The sequence below is a fragment of the Notothenia rossii genome (genome assembly GCF_949606895.1).
Source record: "Notothenia rossii genome assembly, chromosome: 11".
In the NCBI taxonomy this organism is placed as follows: domain Eukaryota; kingdom Metazoa; phylum Chordata; class Actinopteri; order Perciformes; family Nototheniidae; genus Notothenia; species Notothenia rossii.
The window spans coordinates 25,413,380-25,433,470 of NC_136910.1; the positions used below are offsets into that span (position 1 = coordinate 25,413,380).

The 20,091-nt window shown below is 42.9% G+C and overlaps 2 protein-coding genes across 2 annotated transcripts in view; one reads left to right on the forward strand and one right to left on the reverse strand.

Annotated features, from left to right (window-relative positions):
- Positions 1 to 295: 295 nt before the first annotated feature.
- On the reverse strand, positions 296 to 11,863 carry LOC307025765 (E3 SUMO-protein ligase KIAA1586-like). The gene is made up of 4 exons (XM_079660625.1): positions 3,906 to 11,863; positions 2,993 to 3,055; positions 2,835 to 2,891; positions 296 to 1,214 (listed from the first exon to the last, which is right to left on the reverse strand). Exons 1-4 carry the CDS (start codon positions 4,168 to 4,170, stop codon positions 454 to 456), a joined length of 1,146 nt encoding a protein of 381 aa, XP_079516751.1. The 5' UTR covers positions 4,171 to 11,863; the 3' UTR covers positions 296 to 453.
- A 454-nt stretch (positions 11,864 to 12,317) lies between these two features.
- Positions 12,318 to 20,091, forward strand: part of rfng (RFNG O-fucosylpeptide 3-beta-N-acetylglucosaminyltransferase) — a 32,585-nt gene continuing 24,811 nt past the window's right edge. Inside the window, exons 1-2 of the mRNA XM_079657218.1 lie at positions 12,318 to 12,876; positions 14,263 to 14,799. Coding sequence (XP_079513344.1) covers positions 14,356 to 14,799 — 444 coding nt within the window. The 5' untranslated portion in view covers positions 12,318 to 12,876; positions 14,263 to 14,355. The remainder of the gene's footprint in view (positions 12,877 to 14,262; positions 14,800 to 20,091) is intronic.

The window sequence follows — 20,091 nt, forward strand, 5'->3', positions numbered from 1 at the left end:
AAGCACAAAGATAATTATTATATTCTATTACTGTAAAACAACTTGCATGCTATGGATATATTACGTGTCAGATACTCCTGTCATTGATCTTGACCAAGGCACCTCAGAATTAGAGTTGGTCCCATGGCTACCACTGCTCCTACATAGTTAGGGTAAATGCAGAGGACACATTTTCCCACTGGGTGCAAGTGCAAATTCAACTTCAACTTCACACTCACAATACCTATAAATCTACTGGGAATTCATCCATTAAATGTTGAAACAAAACCTCACAAAACATTGAACATGAATCCTCTCTAGTCAAGTCCATTTTAATTCAAGTGCAAGAACATGGATTAAACAAATATACTATTTACAAAATCTGAAAATAATACATATAATATGATATACAAATACAAATAAACAGTTTTATTCAATGGCTACCAACCCAATTCTCCCCTATACTGTAGTATCTCATAGGATCTTCCAAAGAGTTTCATAATCATGTTTTTTAATGACAACTTTCCGGGCTCTTGCTCTCAGATCATTAGCCAAGCTATGACTTTGAAGCCAAGACTTGACATAAACTTCTGGTTTGAACATTTGTAGTGGAGGGCCAACACACTTGATGAAAAGCAAGGCTGACATACTTTTTACCTCTAGCGTGCTTCTAGTTGTGGTTAAAATGTTCATCTGACTGAACCCACGCTCACACTCAGCTGTGGAGATGACCAGTGTGTTCACTGCTTGAAGGAGGGGTTTTAGCTCTTCTGGTGCTTGTGGTGTCATTTCATCAACAGTTTTGAGTTTCACCATATCAACATATTCCCTCATTCCTCTCTGAATTTGTCTGCCATCATCAAGCTTGAAAAAGGAGCAGAGTTCCTGTATTTCCTTTTCGGCATAACGAACACCACACACATCTGGCCAGTTTGATGGCTGCAGCACTTTGACATTGTCAAGAAAGCTCTGGTACTCTTCTTTGCTTCTCTGTTTTCCAGGCAGTGATCCCATTCTTGTCTCAATTTTAGCAGCCAAAGCATGAAAAAAATGTTGGTGGTTTATTTCTCTGCTGTGTCTTAAATTATTTGTTAGTGGCACCCCTTTGAATAGCTTCAACCCGATTGCAGTCTGAGCCACTTCTGCCGCTGGTCCAGGCTGCTCTGCCATGGACTTCAACACACGGACCTGCCGACTGAGTATTGCTACAGCCTTGGGGAGCGTCATGTTTCTGTCTTGAAGAGAGAGAGAGAATTCAGACAACTCTTCTAAAGCATCATACATGATTCCAAGATTGTGCACAAAGGTGACATTAGAAAGGCGATCTATTAAACCACTGAACATGCATTTCTCTGTTGAACTTCTTTTAGGATCAAGTGAGGCATTGGAAAAGTGCTTGTGGATTGCAGGGTACTGCTGCCATACAGCTTTAATGGTCCTGTAACTGGATGCCACCCATCTAGTGCTGAGAATTCTCCCTATGTTCAGACACTGTAAAGCAAGTTCCTCACAACATTCAGTGAGCTCACGGCGGTTTTTGGCCGATGCATGATAGAGACTGTACACTTTGTCAAAGAAAAACTGGAAGTCATTCATCCCTAAAGTTTCTTCAACAGCATCTCCAACACTCAGCTCAAGACGGTGGTTCATGCAGTGCCACACCATTACGTTTGGAAACTTTTCTACGATTTTGGTTGCAACACCTGCTTTACTTCCAAGCATTACAGAAGCTCCATCTGATGCAAAGCAAACAAAGCGTTCACTCAGAATAGCTTCAGAGATGCCATGATGTGACAGATTTTTCATTAGAGCTTGATAGATTTCACCTGCATTGGTAGCAGAAAGCTCAACTAGATCCAAGAAGAATGTTAGGGGCTCTTCACTCATCCCTAAGCTCGCTCTAATATAAATGATCAATACTGATTTTTTACTGTCAGTTGTAGCTTCATCTATCATAACAGAAAGTTTTGTTCCACTTTGAAGGACCTTTCCAACTACTCTCTTTCGCATTTCATTTGCTATGTGTTGGCTGATTGTTGCACAGGAATAGTCTGAATGTAAAGTTCTTCCCATGTCTAGTCCATTCAAGACTTGCAGATCAATATCGGACGGTAGATCTGTGAAAGGCCTTCCAGATTTCACAATCTTGTAAACTGTACGAAATACCCTATCAGTAGTTAAGAAGTGATCCCTTTGCATTTCAGAAGTCAATGTTTCCAATGTCTTTTCTTTTGCTTTTTCCATGGTTTTCTCAGCTGCTTGGTGATAGTCTGACATTTTATGCTTGTGTATTTTCTTACGAAGAGACTGCAGCTGTGCTGCTCGGTTTGTACCATAGGCTGTAAGCTTAACGTTGGACCACTCCTCAGCAATATGCAACTGGCTGCTCCCACCTGTACTTGGCCCAACCACTTTCATTTTCTGGCAGGTTAGGCAGCCAAGTTTTTTGCTTTGACATATTAGCCATGGATAATACTTTTTTTTCTCCCTGAACTTGGTAGATGTCCAGCATTCAGGGATATCTTGCTCATTATCTCCCTGGTTATTTTGGTCATAATCATCGACACTATCTCGCCTTGCTTCTGCCTCCTCCTCTCTTCTTTTTTCTACCACAAAAACATAACATCTATGTTAAAACCCCACTTGGTAAGATACATTTCCCCTCTTCGAAAAAGAAAAGTGTCTATTTAGAATGATCAAACCTGTTCCTTCTGCAGCTCTAGGGTCCTCTGCTTCTGCCTCCTCCTCTCTTCTTTTTTCTACCACAAAAACATAAAATCTATGTTAAAACCCCACTTGGTAAGATACATTTCCCCTCTTCGAAAAAGAAAAGTGTCTATTTAGAATTATCAAACCTGTTCCTTCTGCAGCTCTAGGCTCCTCTGCTTCTGCCTCCTCCTCTCTTCTTTTTTCTACCACAAAAACATAAAATCTGTTAAAACCCCCCCTTGGTAGGATTAGCTACATTTCCCCCTCTTCGAAAAAGAAAAGTGTCTATTTAGAAATATCAAACCTGTTCCTTCTCCAGCTCTAGTCTCCTCTGCTCTCCTTCCTGCTTCCTCGCCATGATTATCCTCTATATGAATAAAAACAACGGCATTATGGTTTTGTTAGAATGAGCAGACAGTGAAGTAGGCCTACTGTCAAGTTGTGTTTTTTTTTCATATAAAATAAGAGCGATGACATTCAACCACCAGAAGCCGCTATCACACGATTCGGAGGCATGCATCACATTTAAAGCTTTTTAAGTAATACATTTTGGTCGCTCACAGTGACTAAAGGTGCAATTTTCACACTTAATTTATATTATATGATCTCACTAAAATGAATGGAAAGCTTATCAAACAAAGTGCTTAAATCACTAGTGGATACATGATCATCGAATTGATACACAAAATCAGCCTAAAGATCCTCCAGGAACCTTAATTCAAATGGGTTCTTTCGGAACCAGTTTTCATACTGAAGAATCCCAAACTTGGACTATCTACCATCCTTAACTGAACTTCACCGGCTGTTTCAGGAACCGTCAACGACACCTGTTCTTCTCTGTGTTCTTCTGCCCCTGTCGTCTCTGCTTGTACACTAGCTTGCTCTGCCTCATCCTAAATTACATTTAATTTTTTTCCCCGACTGAACATGTCTAGGCTAGTTAAGTGTGTTGCTTATGCGGTCGCCTAAGCCGTAAAGAGCTGTGGGAAACCCTGCGAGATATTCCATGTGAAAAAGAAATCAAATCTGACATTAACTTTGTGAATATAAGAAAGGTCTAACCTGACGTTGGTTACTATAGCAGCTAGTACTAGCTGCCTGGCGTTAGGCTAGTTAACAAGAAAAAAAACGTAAGCTCCCAAACTATAACTCTGTTGTTATCGCCTCTGTCCAGAGATTACACATTTGGTGACATATCAAAAGTATTCTTGACTTACCTTCAGTGGTACTTTTTGTCCTCTTAAAGCCGAAGTAGTCCCTCAGGTCAAGCTGTCCTTGTCGCTTACTGGCCATGATGCTTGCACAGGCTGCGCTGCTATCGTTGACGCTGACTGACTTGACATCAATTTCGTGATCGTGATATGTGCACGAGCCCCTCGTCAACAGTATTTTAGCGGCTAAAATAATGTGGACGAGGGGCACGTGACGTGCACATATAAAATGTAGAATGTTGAAAATTAAACATTGGCAATATTTCCACATTAATTGATCAAATAACAGGGGATGGGAAGGGGGGATGGCCGTTTCATAAGGGGGATGGTTTTGACCATTTTAATACCTAAGAGGGATGCCATCCCCCCCCATCCCCCCTCAACTCGACTACTGAGTATGACCATACCATCAGTACACCAGTGGCCTTAGATAACTAGTTTGAAGCTCTCCATGAACTGAGGTACTCTTCTTCTCACATGCCCAAACAGTTGCCAGGCACTTGTCTCATTTGGCTTAATGTACCTTCTATAACTATACGTCACTGGCGTGTACTCATCCCCATACAGCTGCAGTCACACACCACCAGGCCCGTATGGACAGACTGTGGTTCGTTGGTTGACATCATGGAAAATGCTTTGATGCGCAACTCCACACTGTTTTAGACCTAAGAGGTTCTTAAAATGGTTGGCAGTCAGTAGAGAGGTTGTAGATGACCTGGAGTACTGATACAGCATTGAGGGCGTGGCCTGTTGATTCCTATGAAAGTTACGAAGTTGGGCATGAAGCCATACTTCATAACGGTCTGATTTTTAAGAACAAAATAAACTGGATCATCTATGAGTCTGAGTCCATAGACAATACGCACTTGTGTTTTCATTAAGCCCTGCCTCCAATCCACAGTGTCCCTGCTCAGTCAAATGAATGGAGAGGAAAAATAACTCTATGACTATGACCACACAAGGACGATAACGCAAACAGACCGCAATCATTATCAAACAAGTATTCCGTCCACACGCAACAGGCAACAGAAACGTTTCCGTCCACACGAGACCGCTCGAAAGCAATAGACGCTGTAGTACATATGCCAGGCCTTTAAGTGGCGCTGTAGTCTGTCACAAAAGCAGCGAAAAAGACTTCCCGTGCATGGTTGCCATGGTTGCCCCTCTGGTTATTCTCCGCTGTGGCTCTTTTGCTCCCTCCCCGAGGCAAGCGTTTGCTTCCGCTGTAAATCTCTCCGGTAGTCCACCAGCAGATGACAAACACCCACCTCTCCGCCTCTTCCAAGGGACGAGGGGACCGTGCGGCAGAGTTTCAGTTAGATTTTTTTTCGCCGGTCAACATGTCCGTTAAAGTTTAAATATTCCGGCCAAGATTAGAAAAGTGCCGGTCAAAGATCTTCTTTGTTATTTATTGAGCTTTAAAACAAATGAATATCGACTCTATATAATCATATAAGAATAAAACACGGACCCTCTCTTTTCCTCCCCCTCTTCTGAGAGCCCAGCAGCTGATCTCTGAGCAGGAGGGGTGGGGAGAGGCGGGGCTATTGTTTGTTTGTAGCCTTTATTTAACCAGGTGAAAATCCCATTGGGATCAACAATCTCTTTTTCAAGGGAGACCTGCTTGCTATTGTCCTCCCGATTACTATGCACCTTGTGTCCTCTGGGGTCAAAAATGACCCCATCTGGCTTGTTTGATATTTAACGCATAAAGTATAAAATGTGAATAAATGTTGTGTTACACCTTTAGTTCTACTTCAGCACAACCCATTACCACACATTTCTCCCTCAGTTTCAGAATTTAGTGACGATAGACCCTTATTTATATGAAATTATACCATTTTCTGATTAAAAAAAAGAAGTGAAACAATGAATTAATTTGACCATATTTTATTGTGACTATTTGTCTTATCAGAGACTGGTATATGTCAAAGTTTAATAAGGATGCCCTTTTTGAATAATTTATATATTTTTAATGACAACACATAATCACACCTTGTGCCCTCTGGGGTCATTTTTGACCCCGTCTTGCTTGACTATTATTTCAAGCATAAAGTATGAAATGTCAATCCATTTTGTGTTACACCTTTAGTTTTGCTTCAGTCCAACCCAATACCATACATTTTTCCCTTTGTTTTGGAATTTAGGGCCAAAATACCTTTTTTATATGAAATGTTACCGTTTTCTGAGTTAAAAAATAAATGAAACTATTTAATAATTTGAACATATTGTATTGTGACTATTTGTCTTGTCAGAGACTGGTATATGTCAAAGTTTAGTAAGGATGCCCTTTTTGAATAATTTATATTTTTTTAATGACAACACATAATCATACCTTGTGCCCTCTGGGGTCATTTTTGACCCTGTCTTGCTTGACTGTTATTTCAAGAATTTAAAGTGGAAACCTCACGCATTTCTGTGTTACACATTTAATGTGCCCTCAGTTGCATGCAGGGCAGGTAACAATGGTGTGATCTTTGCAGATGTATGCATCGCATCTTTGGCACATTTTCTTGGTTTTGACATCAATCTGGCGAGGGCAGAATTTGCACCTGCTCCTTTTGGGTGATAGGTCAGGAGGGGGAGCTGGGCGAGCGGGAGCTGGGCGAGTGGGAGCTGGGTGACGGGTAGCTGCTGCAGAGGTAGAGCTGGAGCAGAACTGCTGGACCTCCATAACCAAACTGGCAGCGGCTGGCGTGCGGGGAAGAACCTGTCAAGTCAAGTCAAACTTTATTATAATAAATCACAGTGCAATTACAAAAAGTACAAATTGTGAGGACACTACAGAAGGAAGAGCAACAGAAATTAAGCTTAATGCTGACCTTGCGTCGCTGGATGTGAGGTATCACAAGTTGTCGTCCAAGCTCCTCCATGAACAGCCTCCTCTTGTTGCACTTCCCCTGATTCCAGGCTGGGTTGATCTCAGACCACAGGACAAAGGAATTGTATGCAGACACGTCGAGAATGTTGAAGAAACAACTAGGGGCCAACGGGCTGTCATTCTTTTGCACGTGTACACACTGGTAACCTTGAAACAAAATAAACAAACCAAAACATATTCAGAAATGTATGTTTATTTCCTACACACAAATTCAATGCATTATCCTTTCCATAAATAATATTATTAACATTATGAATAATAAATGTGAAATACCTTGTCAAGGTTATCGACACCCCCTTTGTTGTGATTGTAATCTTCGACGATTTTGGGCTTTTTGTCATCCCTGTCGCTCACAGCTGCATCCCGATGCGGAGTGCTCATCAGAAGAACATTTCTCTGTTTTTTGGGGAGATAGGACACCAGAGCATGGGTCTCGGTGAAAGCAAACTTCGATGAGAAACGAGCCCTGTCCGCTTTTGACACCAGTGCAGGGGGAAGCTCAGGTTTATTTCTCCTTACAGTTCCCACCATGAACAGCTTTCTTTTCAGCAGCGCCAGGCCAAGGGCATGCCAAGTAAAGAAGTTGTCACAGGTTATCGTTTTTCCCTGGAGGCCTTCTGTCATGTCAAGGACAACTCGCATGCCCTGATTTTTTTCTGACATCCCACCAGCAGGTTTGTCAGTGTATATCTGCATATTCAATGCGTAGCTTGACCTGGCATCGCATGCTGCCCATATTTTTATCCCATATTTCCCTGGTTTGCTTGGGATATACTGTTTGAATGGACAGCGACCTCTGAATGGGACCAGGCGCTCATCGACAGTCACATTATTGCCTGGATTGTACATCATTGGCAGGAGAGACACCCACGTGTCCCAAACGTCTCAAATTGGAGAAAGTTTGTCTCGTGCCCGGCGATCTTCTCTTGTGTCTTTGTCATCAAATCTTATGACTCTGGAGATTTTATGAAACATTTTAAGTGTCATGGTAGCACGGGAAATTGCCCAGACTCTGCATTCCATAGACTTGCTGTAGCCTCTTTGCTGGATCGGTACACTCCAGCTAGAACCAACAAACCCACGTATGCCTGCAGGTCCATTTGATCCATCTTTCTCCATTTTTTCCCATAAACACGCTGCCCCTCCTTGTTAGTCATGTTCAGCACTGACTCTTCGATGGCCTTGGGCAGAAACAGATGAAAAGCGGACTTTATGTCCTCAATACGAGACCTCGCATACAGGGTTGGACCCTGGCGGCTTGTCTCTCTCTCTGCTTTCTCTGCTGTTACCATGCGACGTCCGTCACTGGGAGGGATGGAAGTCCAGATCATTTTTTCATTCTTAGATTGGAAATATTCTTCCATCTCAGCTGGGTCCTCTTCCTCAGATTCTTCCTCATCAGTGGATTCTTCCACTTCCTCAAAATAAGTGCGGTCCTCCACTTCTGAAACTTCTTCCATTTCTGATTCTACCTCTTCATATTCATTTTCCTCCATTGAAAAACCTTCTTCCATTTCAGAAGTGGGCGATGTGGGGGCTTCTTCAGAGGCAGAATTTGGTCTGTAACTTACATCGATCACCTCTTCATGAGTTTCCTCCTCTTCTGACCCTGAATCCTCCTCATCGGTTGATTTTTCCTCCATAACACGGTTAAAGATTAACTCATGAACCTCCTCCACAGTCAAATGTTTCTGCCTCCTCATTTTGCTGCCTGTCTCTCTCAGAATATAATGTAAAATGCCCCAACATTTGTGAGAAAAGGCCTGTTTGTTTTTGACTTGACAATTGATTGATCCAATACATCAAAGGTGTGTGTGTATGTGTGTGTGTGTGTGTGTGTGTGTCGTAAGGAGGGAGGGACTAAAAGGTGAAATGCCCCAGCAACCGTGAGAAAAGGCCTGTTTGTTTTTCGTTTATCTTTTTTGTTTATGATTTTTGTTGATCAAAACTGTCTTGATCCTATACATCAAAAGTGTGTGTGTGTGTGTGTGTGTGTGTGTGTGTGTGTGTGTGTGTGTGTGTTTGTGTGCGTGTGCGCGTGCGCGTGTGTGTGTTTGTGTGTGTGTGCATGTGCGTGTGCGCGTGCGCGTGTGTGTGTGTGTGTGTGTGTGTGTGTGTGTGTGTGTGTGTGTGTGTGTGTGTGTGTGTGTGTGTGTGTGTGTGTGTGTGTGTGTGTGTGTGTGTGTGTGCTCCGAGGAGCAGGCAGGGGGTTGTTGCAGCATTATGCTGAAAAAATGTGCCCCATTGCTCCACTTTGTCCTGCGGGGTCATTTTTGACCCCAGAGGGCTTAAGGTGTTATAAAATACAATAAAACACCCATAATTCAATTAAATTACTTCAAATGTATTTTAATCGTTAAGAGCATAGTATTGAACCACCCCTATAATTTTCAGACCATTTGATGAATTAAAAAACTATTTTTGACAGCAATAGATTTCCTTTTGGGGTCAAAAATGACCCCAGGACAACAGGAGGGTTAACGTTATCAGGAAATGAGCGTATAGGCTTACACATGGAGCCGTTTGCTCCCCCAGAGCTTTTCGTTTGCAGATCTACCCACCTTGGGACCCGTTATCGTTATCGTTTTCTGCGTTTCCATGTCGGCCTCGTGTGGCCAAACCGTCTATCTGATAGTGAAATGTAGCAGACACGACCGTTATCGTCCTTGTGTGGCCGGGTCTTAAGAGCCCCACTGTCTAGAACATTTACTTCTCAGCCCTCACTCCTTTGATCACCTGTCCCAGGAGTGAAGCTTTCTCTGCATTTTTCTCTGTTCAGCTTTAGTCCAGAGGATTGAGTCTGTGTTTACAGACAAATATAGTGCTCCGCCATACCTTAAAATCATCCATGTAAACCACTGACCCCCCATTAAGTGTCTCTTTCAATTTACTTTGGAATTCTCCAGAGCGCTACAAAAGGCAAGCACTGCCAGAAGCTGCTCGAAGCAATCATAGACAATGAAATCAGAACGTATGCACCTTCCCAGATTTGTTCAAGGCTTGCATTATTGGTGCACACCACACATTACATTAAGTGAGGATCCATTGGTCTGACCAATTCCATCTGGACTTCATTGTGCTCCGAACTGTTTCTCCAGGTGCACATTTGGTCATATTGACATAAACTCATGAGCTGAAACAATAGCAGAGCTGCTGTCATGGCTGGTAATAATCCTGACATCTCCTTGAATGTAGATCTTGTAGGATCGCTAAGCTAGCTTCTGCAATTTGGAAACAGTCGGTGGGTTTTAGATTGAAGTTGTTGACATTAGAGCATTAGCCATGATCCAACATTTGGCAATATGGAATTTATATGTCTACAAAGCAATATGATAAATCCAAATATATCCATCATATCACATTTTTATATAGTTTCACAAGTTCATCGAACAATTGAACTATATTTAGCAGATAGGTAATATGCTTCATGGACAGGTGTGTGAGGGACACCACTATCCTGATCACTGCATGGAGTTGTCTAATAACACATGATATCTTTTCCCTTCTCAATGTAAAAAACACTGTGCATTGACAGTCAAACTTTATAGTAAAAAAGGTTATGGTATGCTCCTTAAATTCACAGGAGATATTTTCTTTTTATAGTATATTTTATGATAAAAATGATATATTGTAAACCTGTTTCTGGTTATAAGCCATAGTAAATATGGTTGAACCACTCTTATTAAACCCCAATTCTCACCACCCATCTTCTCCTCCTTTCTCAGGGTGGAGTTCCAGAACAAGTTCTACTGCGGCCAAGGCTTCAAGTTTTTCCCCTTCTCCTTCGAGAGCATCCTGGAGGGACGGTTTGACGAGTGACCGGCCTCAGCATGAGCCAGCAGAATCCCCCCCTCCCCTCCTACTCTGTGAATGTGTTTTGTGTGCATGAACCAAAGTGCAGTCCGCTGTCACACTCTAGTGGTTATTTGTGAAACTGTTATTGTGTGTGAGCTATAGTGTGGTCCTTATGAAGGGTTTTTCCAGCTCACATGTGCCAGGCTGTACCCATACAGGAGCGTCTATTGCTGGAGTACAGTACCCTCACTGTTCCCAGCTTTCATTCTGTTCACCGCGCAGTAACAACATCTCCTCTGCCAACATCTATACCACTGAACCTCTGCTGTCAAATCCTGTCAAACTGCACCACAGTTTTGATGCAGCAGGTTTTCTCAGAGTGGTAAAATACTTGATACTAGCCTGTGTTTTGTGACGGTACCCAACGCATACTGCATGTACAGCTTGGGATGGTGAGGCAGTGGAAAAACCCTGTAAAGATGAATCTTGTGAAAATGACTGGAAGTCCATCTTTCATCTGAATTCAGATAATCTACTTACCACCATTGTAGAAAATCCAGTGGTAAACTTGAAGTTTTAGTGTTGCTCTGTATACAAATCATCAGACAGTCCATGGGAATAACAATGAATATAAGAATAACACAAGGTGGGTTTTTGCCATGAAATGTCGTAAAAAGACACCCATAGAAGCCCTACTTTATAGAATCATAGTATGGATCAGATATATGTGTTGCTTTTACCATTAGTGTTGTATTGGCAGAAGATCAGGAATGTCTTTGCTAAGATGAAGACAGGGTCTCCTCTGATGATGTGTCACGTCCCTCTGCTCATCCTGTGTTCTTGGTGTTGTAAACCAGTGAAAGAACTGAAGTCATGCATTTAGACAAAAGGGAATTATTCAGAATGACTACCAGTTGCTTTAGAAACTTTGCGACGATATTATCAAAGACTTGTGACACAACTTCTTTCATCTATTGTTTTTTAAATGTACAATACTTTTCAAACATATCTAAGCTTTTTTTTAAAGGACAGTGTGCAATACTTTGAACAAATTATATAAAGGCCAACATCTCTATTCTGTTCAAACTGAGGCACATTAGAATCATAGCAGCGATCAAGTTAGTCTAATGACAGTGTTTTCCATTTTCCTTATTTTATGATTACTTTTAAAGTTTTTACATTAAATGTTTTAATTTATTTACATTGCAACGACACATGCAACTGATGTTGGTCAGTGACAGTGATGTGGAAGGTAAAGTGTTTGTGATCAATAATAAACTGACCTGGGGATTCATCTTGTGTCCTGGGTTTTTTATTTATCTATCTATCTGGGCAAAGAGGTCAAATTCAACTGCTTAACTCTTTTGGTTTGTATTAAATTGATAGTTTCCAAAAGTGCAACAATACAGCAATAATTTTGGACACAATCTCCACTGAGACCTGCAAAAACAGAATTCAGACTTCATTCATTGAGCTATTCATTTGATCCTGGTTACAAGCTTTTTGAATAATCTAAAAACTGTTTTCTTTAAGAGTTGTGAAGAGGACTGAACATTGTTATGTGATACCTGCTGTATGTCATAATCGCATGGTGAACACACAGGGTGGACTGCTACTGAAGCGCTGCGTCTTCACGGCCGGCAGAGGGCGCTGAGTGCAACTGAGAAACAAACAGCAATCACAGAGCGGAGTGGAAGCTGCATCAAGCTTACCATAGTTAGCTCAGTTGTCCGAACATTGTCAGAATAAAAGCATACTACTGCTTTCGACTGAAATTACAAGATATTTCAATCGGTTTTATTGTTTTTGTTATGCAGTTACACCTTTTAAAACGATAATAACGATGGAAATGTTTTAGTTGGAGTCAGATATTTGATCAAAATACCCCTCTTGCCTCTCGCCGCTTTTTAGCCTTATTTTATTTTTGAAAGACCGGAAACGCATAGTTATTATCGTTGGTTTAGCTTTCCGACAAGAGTTTAGTGGTTTGAGGAATGTTTGGTTTACTAGAAGTAGACGGGCTGGCAGGGAAAGTAACTGTGCTGGTCTAAGTCTTCTTTATAAGTTCTTGACACCAAAAAAGGCAGAAGAGGACCTACTAAACTAGTGTAGTTGTATTTAAAGTTACTTCGGAACAAAAAGGAGCAGCGAGCCCAGCAGTGGATCCGGTTGCATTTAGGTTATCATTCAACATCTTCGCAACCGTTTTTCCAGTTAGCTGGTTGTGTTTCAGTAAAGCCAATGCTTTATTCCTCGCCATTCTGGAAAAAATACATCAAATGTGTCTTCTGATATTTTGTGGTAAGTGCTGCTGTGAGGTGCGAATGTCTTTCTTTTAAAGCTGTTTCTTTCTTACACGTCGAACTCCACTTTAAAATCCTTCCATTAAGGAACGGTGGTTACATGCTGACTTTTGGGAACAGTGGGACAATAAGTTTGACCGTATATAAATAGAACTATACTCATCTTCGACATTGTATATGTTAATCATCAACCGGCATATAAAAATAAATGTCTTTATAAAATGGTTTTGTATTAACACACTTCAATGCAAGTGTAACGTAAAGCATTACCACATGTAAACGTAGGCTACATGTTATAAAGATGAGCAATAGTTGGGGAAATATACTTATGCCGAATTCAACCTTGTGTCTTTTTGACTCATTAAACCACTTTGCCATAGTTTAAACCTGTTTGACTCGCAGGTTACCATAGCTAGCTCCAGTGTTGGCATTAACCAGAGTGCTGCTGCTGCTGCTGCTGCTGCTGCTGCTGCTGCTGCTGCTGCTGCTGCTGCTGCTGCTGCTGCTGCTGCTGCTGCTGCTGCTGGACTCTCAGTGGAAGCAGGAGGCTACACTCTGCCCTTTAAAACCTGTTAGGTGTGGTGGAAATAATTGTTTCTGCATTTTCAGCATGTAGTCTTTATGAAGAGGTGTCAATGGTACATTTTCCCTTTAGGCAAACTTTGACTGTGATTATTTTAAATCTTTAACTGCTGTTTCTATCCATACGTGTCCTGGTTAGAATTGACTAATGTTAAAGTTTGTCTACACTAAGTATGCATGTTCATTTTGAAGACCTTGTCCTCATCATTTAGGCAATTATCTCAAAAACTGAGATTTCTTTATGAATTTCTAAAGTAAACAGGATTTTCATGAGTAAATTTCATGTATCCAGTCATATGCTCAATAAAACCCTTAACACATGCATTTTCACCAAAACATTACAATTCAAAAATATATATATTTCTGCATAAACAATGCTTTGCAAGCCTTATTCTTATGATCATGTGCACGGTGGTGGGGTTTGTGGAACTTTAACTAACAAATATTATTGATTTTTGAATAATCTGTATATTATTTGTATACAAACGTTCTGTGTTTGGATTAGTATTTAAATTGATTGATTGAACCCTAGCTGTTTAAAATAGCTCTGTAAAGCAGAGTTTTATACCCATTTTAAAATCATTAAATTTTTCCTGTGTGGAACAAAATGAAAATACTCATATGCCACATGTTGCTTTTCTATCTCTACATCGGGGTATTACTACTTTTACTTCAGCAAAAGTTCTGAGTACCCGGTCCACTGCTGAATGCAGCTTGTGTCTGCTGAAGTCTTGTCTCATTAAATGTTAAGAGTGTGAATATGCCTCTTTAATACTTGTATCTTCCCCTTGTCCCTGTGCAGGCTTCCTCCTGACGGTGTGAGGATGGGTCAGGGTGGTGTCGGCAGTGGCTGCAGCCCTGGAGGCTGACGAAGACGCTCCATTGGCCAGTCAGGATGCATATAGCCTCAGTGGGTGTCAGCAAGTTCTGCTTCCTGTTCTCCCTGGCGTTCTGCGGCCTCCTGCTCCTGCTCATCCCAGCCCTCCAGCCTCAGGCCCGCCAGCTGGACCTGCCTCAGCCCCGGCCCCAAGTCCGCCCCGCTCCGGAGGACCTCCGGGCTCCAGGAGGGTCTGAACACTCAGAGGAGACTAACTCGGCAGGGTGGGGCAGACCCATCCAGACTAATGGGATCACACATGAGATCCACAGTCCCAAAAGAGGGACGGACTCCAAAAAAGGAGCGCTTCCTGGGGGAAAGGGTGGTAGAGTTTCAGCGTCCAGGCCACGGGACCTGTTGGAGTTAAAGGACATTTTTATTGCAGTAAAGACTACCAGGAAGTATCACAAGTCCAGACTGGAGCTGCTGATCCAGACCTGGGTTTCCCGAGCTAAAGAACAGGTGAGGAGGGTTTCTTTATTCTTCTCCATATATCAGTTCATCACAATATGATTCCATTGAAAGATGAGGATCATATTGAATTATTTCCCAGCCCTACTGAATTCCAACAATGGAGTGCAGTGCTGTTAGACTATTGGAGTGGAAACAGACTTTCACAAAAGACTAATCATTTGTTTTCATCAGCATGTCAACTTCTTCAAATGAAGCAAATTGCATGACTGGCTCAAAAGAGACACATTGTGATGATGTAATCACACCTATATCTGTAGCTGCAGCCCTGAGTCATGGATGGATAAAGTGAACTGAACACAGCGTTGCAGACGGGGCCTCGTTTATTCATATGAACGTTGGTCTGCGACTTATCAACACAGAATTGTCTTTCACTTCCATAGAGTGGTTCAGAAATGAGTACCAAAGTCTTGCGTGCTTCCATTTTCGTAGTGACATCTCTTTCCCAATGTAAGCCAAGAGGAAAACGTTTCTTTGGGCCTAAATGACGTAACAGATTGACACGGAATTGTATCCCCCTGAATACTGGGGTTTGCAAGTATACAACTTGGCATCATTTCCCAAAATAAATCACATTTTATATGCAGCTCAGAGTCCAAAACCCCAAATCCATTTGCTAACTGTTGTGGTAGTTAAGCAAAACAACCACTCTCCATAATGCCTGTTACACAAGAGCTGAACCATCCAATATGGCTGCCAGGGGCCCTGTACAATAACTCACAAGTTTATTATCATGTTTTGTGTAACTTGCTGCAGTTAAATACCATCATACTGTGTGCTGTATGTGCAATATATACATTATATACATGCCATTAATAATTGTGTAATGTATACCTGGCTGCTAAATCCTAAGAACTGTTACAGGATTTGTATTTTGGAAAGTATTTTTATTTTATTTCTTTTATATTATATTTTTGTTATATCATAGTAACTTATTACTTTTTTCTTAACATAGGTAACATGAAGCTGTCTGTGGCTCTTTCCTGCTGTAACGATGCAAATGTCCCCTCTGTGGGAATAATAGAGGTATTCTGATTCAAGATGTCCGCTGCATACTGACAACAGGTCATAACATTCGGACACATCTTCATGCAGCTCACAATCTGTAAACCAATGCTTGCATGAGAACTATTAGGATCTTATGGGAAGTGGTGACGTTTGTAGAGCTGCAACTAATAATAATGATTCATTATCAATGTATCTGTTCAGAGAGCTTTATAAAAACAACCTGAAAACACTGAGGCCAGATGCTGCTTTTGTATTTTCACACTGGCTTGTTACTTAACTTAAAGTACTTTCATACAGTTCTGAGCACATCTTTGAATAAATAAGCACATTCCTGCAGCACAAAGTGGATGGTGGTGACGGAGCAGCAGGGTTCCAGCACCACCACCAGCAGCAGCTCTGCAGTTTACAGGCTGTCAGGGCTGATGGGTCTGACGGAGGCCTGTGGACACCCTGTGTCTGCGGTATGCTGGTGTTCAGGGTGTTGCCTTGTCACATTAAGAGATGCATCTGTGATGTCCTTAGTTTGACATTTAGTGGAACCACAGGAAATTTATAAGACTATAAATCTTTACTCCACCCTCATCTGCCTTGGGTCAGAATCCATATCTATTTAATCAAGTTGTTTATAAGTAGCTGAGCCAACAGAATGTTCTGCAATTCCTTGTTGATGTGCTAATGGAGCTGCAGTGATGCAAGAACAATCTCAGAGTTGATCTGACAGCATTATTATCCATCCATCCATCTTCTCCCGCTTATCCGTGGTCGGGTCGCGGAGGTAGCAGTTCCAGCAGAGAGCCCCAAAGTTTCTTTTCCCTGGCCACATCAACCAGCTCTGACTGTGGGATCCCAAGGCGCTCCCAGGCCAGCGAAGAGATATAATCCCTCCACCTGGTTCTAGGTCTACCCCTTGGTCTCTTCCCAGCTGGACGTGCCTGGAACACCTCCCTAGGGAGGTGCCCAGGTGGCATCCTAACTAGGTGCCCGAACCACCTCAACTGGCTCCTTTCGACGCGAAGGAGAAGCGGTTCAACTCCGAGTCCCTCCCGGATGACCGAACTTCTCACCTTATCCCTAAGGGAGACACCAGCCACCCTGCGGAGAAAACCCATCTCGGCCACTTGTACCCGCGATCTCGTTCTTTCGGTCATGACCCATCCTTCATTACCATAGGTGAGGGTAGGAACGAAAATGGCGCGGTAGACAGAGAGCTTTGCCTTCTGGCTCAGCTCCCTTTTCGTCACAACGGTGCGGTAAAGCGACTGCAGTACCGCTCCCGCTGCTCCGATTCTCCCTCACTCGAGAACAAGACCCCGAGATACTTGAACTCCTTCACTTGGGATAAGGACTCATTCCCTACTTGGAGTGGACAGTCCATCGGTTTCCTGCTGAGAACCAGGGCCTGAGATTTGGAGGTGCTGATCCTCATCCCAGCCGCTTCACACTCGGTTGCGAACCGATCCAGTGAGTGCGGAAGGTCGCAGACCGATGAAGCCATCAGAACCACATCATCTGCAAAAAGCAGTGGTGCAATCCTTAGTCCACCGAACTGCAGACCCCCTCCCCCACGACTACGCCTCGAAATCCGATCCATGTATATTACAAACAGGATTGGTGACAAAGCGCAGCCCTGGCGGAGGCCAACCCTCACCTGAAATGGGTCCGACTTACTGCCGAGGAGCCGGACACAGCTCTCGCTTTGGGAGTACAGAGATTGGATGGCCCTGAGTAGAGACCCCCTCACCCCATACTCCCGCAGCACCTCCCACAGTAACTCGCTGGGAACCCGGTCATACGCCTTCTCCAAGTCTACAAAACACATGTAGACTGGATGAGCGTACTCCCAGGCCCCCTCCAGGATCCTTGCGAGAGTAAAAGCTGATCCGTCGTTCCACGACCAGGACGGAATCCGCATTGTTCCTCCTCAATCTGAGGTTCGACAATCGGCCTGACCCTCCTTTCGAGTACCTTAGAGTAAACTTTCCCGGGGAGGCTGAGTAGTGTGATGCCTCTGTAATTGGCACACACCCTCTGATCCCCCTTTTTAAAAAGGGGAACCACCACCCCGGTCTGCCACTCCTTCGGTACTGTTAGCATTATCGTATTCAAGCAAAATGCAACAGTGAAATGAAAACAGACTAAATGAATAAGGATGCGTTCATGAAGCATGTGACTTAACAAATATTGCTCTCCTCATCACTCCACACAGTTCTGATGTAACTCCTCACTTTAATACATGAAACTAACACAAATGTCATGTTTAATCCCAGTTTCCTCAGTTCTAGAGTTTGAGTTGTTTGAGGGTAGACTGGCGCTGTTTAAATGATGTCATCTTGTTGTGCCCTCTTCTTCTGCAATGACTCTGACTGGAGAGTTGACACCCTCTGCTTTATATGTCCATAACTAACTCACAATAACCACATAACGTTTGGGAATTTGATAAGCATTCATTCTCTTTACCAGATGTTCTCGAATTTTGATTAAAATGTGCGATATATTTGTGTCGAAACCTGACGATTGACAGGCTAGTTTTAATGCTTCAAGTCTCTGAACAAACGCTAAGTCGAATGTGAATAAATACTTTTTGGCTTTGGTTTAAAGTAGTCCTAAGTACTCCATACATTACATCACATTGCATTTAGCTGACGTTTTTATCCAAAGTGACTTACAATAAGTGCATTCGACCAAGAAGATACAACCTTGAAGAAAACAGAATCATATAAGTACATCAGGTTTCATAGAGCTAAAACATTTCAAGTGCTACTCAACTGGCTTTAGATAAGCCAGTCCTGTATTAGTATGTAAGTGCTTAGGTAGTATCTATGCTTTTTTTTTTATTGCTCGAAGTGGAGTCGAAAGAGATGAGTTTTCTGTCTGCACCGGAAGATGTGTGGCTGTTTAGCCGATGCAGAGCGGAGTGCACGTGCTGGGGTGTGCAGTTTAACCATGTCCTGGATGTAGGAAGGGCCAGATCCATTTGCAGCATGGTACGCAAGTACCAGTGTCTTGAAGTGGATTCTAGCAGTTACCGGAAGCCAGTGAAGGGAGCGGAAGTGCGGCGTGGTGTGGGAGAATTTAGGAAGGTTGAAGACCAGACGAGCCGCTGCATTCTGGATGATCTGCAGAGGTCGGATGGCACATGCAGGTAGACCAGCCAGGAGGGAGTTGCAGTAGTCTAGGCGTGAGATGACGAGAGTCTGGACCAGAACCTGCGTCGCTTTCTGGGTCAGGTGGGGACGTATTCTCCTGATGTTGTAAAGAGTGTATCTGCAGCAGCGGGTTGTTGCAGCGATGTTTGCAGTGAAGGATAGTTTGTTATCTAGGGTCACAGGGGGAAGGGGCTCTGGGGGGGTCAAGGAGGGTGGAGAAGATAGAGAATAGTTTTTTGGGATTGGAGTTGGAAGATTGGATCTTATCTTGAAAGAAAGTGCTGTATGCCTGAGAGATGGAAGCAGAGAAAGAGGAGAGCAGAGCCTGATAGGTTAGGAGGTTATCAGGGTGTTTGGATTTCCACCGTTTCCGCTCTGCTGCCCGAATGATGGTTCTGTTCTATGGTTCATAAATATGACAGAAAGCACAGTGAGCAGCTCTGTATTGAGAACTATTACTCAGTTAGTAAGTCCCTGCACAAAGAGCCTCAGTGTGGAGGGAAGGAGGTTCAGCAGCACTCTGCCTCACGTCACCCAGACATGTCAGAGAGAAGAGTGTGCTGCAGTATGAACAGCTCCACTGTGAGTCTGCTCTCTGTTAGCTGTCAACTGTAACTAACATGTACTGCTGGGCCTGTAGCTCTTTTATGTGACTGCCCTCAGGTCAGTAAAGTCTGCCCCCTGTGATTGCAGCTGCTTGTAAAATTAAAAGCAGCTGTAATGTAAATCTGTCAGTGTGGCTCTTCCAGAAGATGTCATCACATATAGACATGGATGATGTTTATTTATTAGAAGTCCTTCAAGGTCAAGTTCAACAAGCCTCTTGAGTGTGTCATTAGAAGGTGAGGGGGAGTCAACGCCAGCCTGCAGGGTCTGAGAGGCCTGTATCTGTCTGCTCACTCTGTAAGGGTATAGCACGTTTCAGACAGAAAGGCTTTACATAGGGAGTAAGACACCACGTAAAGCAGGGGTGTCAAACTCAAGGCCCGGGGGCCAAAAACGGCCCGCGACTTCATTTTATGTGGCCCTGCAAGAGCTTGCAAAGAATATAATACGTTTATTATACGGTTACATGCCGCTTTACAGAAGCACGTTGCCAATTAACTACATGTCCCACAATGCATCTAAT

Excerpts from the sequence above, each read along its gene's own strand:
- LOC307025765 (XM_079660625.1), bottom strand. The coding sequence starts at position 4,170 with ATGTGGAAATATTGCCAATGTTTAATTTTCAACATTCTACATTTTATA. Across the intron at positions 3,056-3,905 it reads GACAAAAAGTACCACTGAAG|AGGATAATCATGGCGAGGAA; the intron begins GTAAGTCAAGAA and ends TTATTCATATAG. Across the intron at positions 1,215-2,834 it reads TAGAGCTGCAGAAGGAACAG|ACAGAAACATGACGCTCCCC; the intron begins GTTTGATAATTC and ends TCTCTCTTCAAG.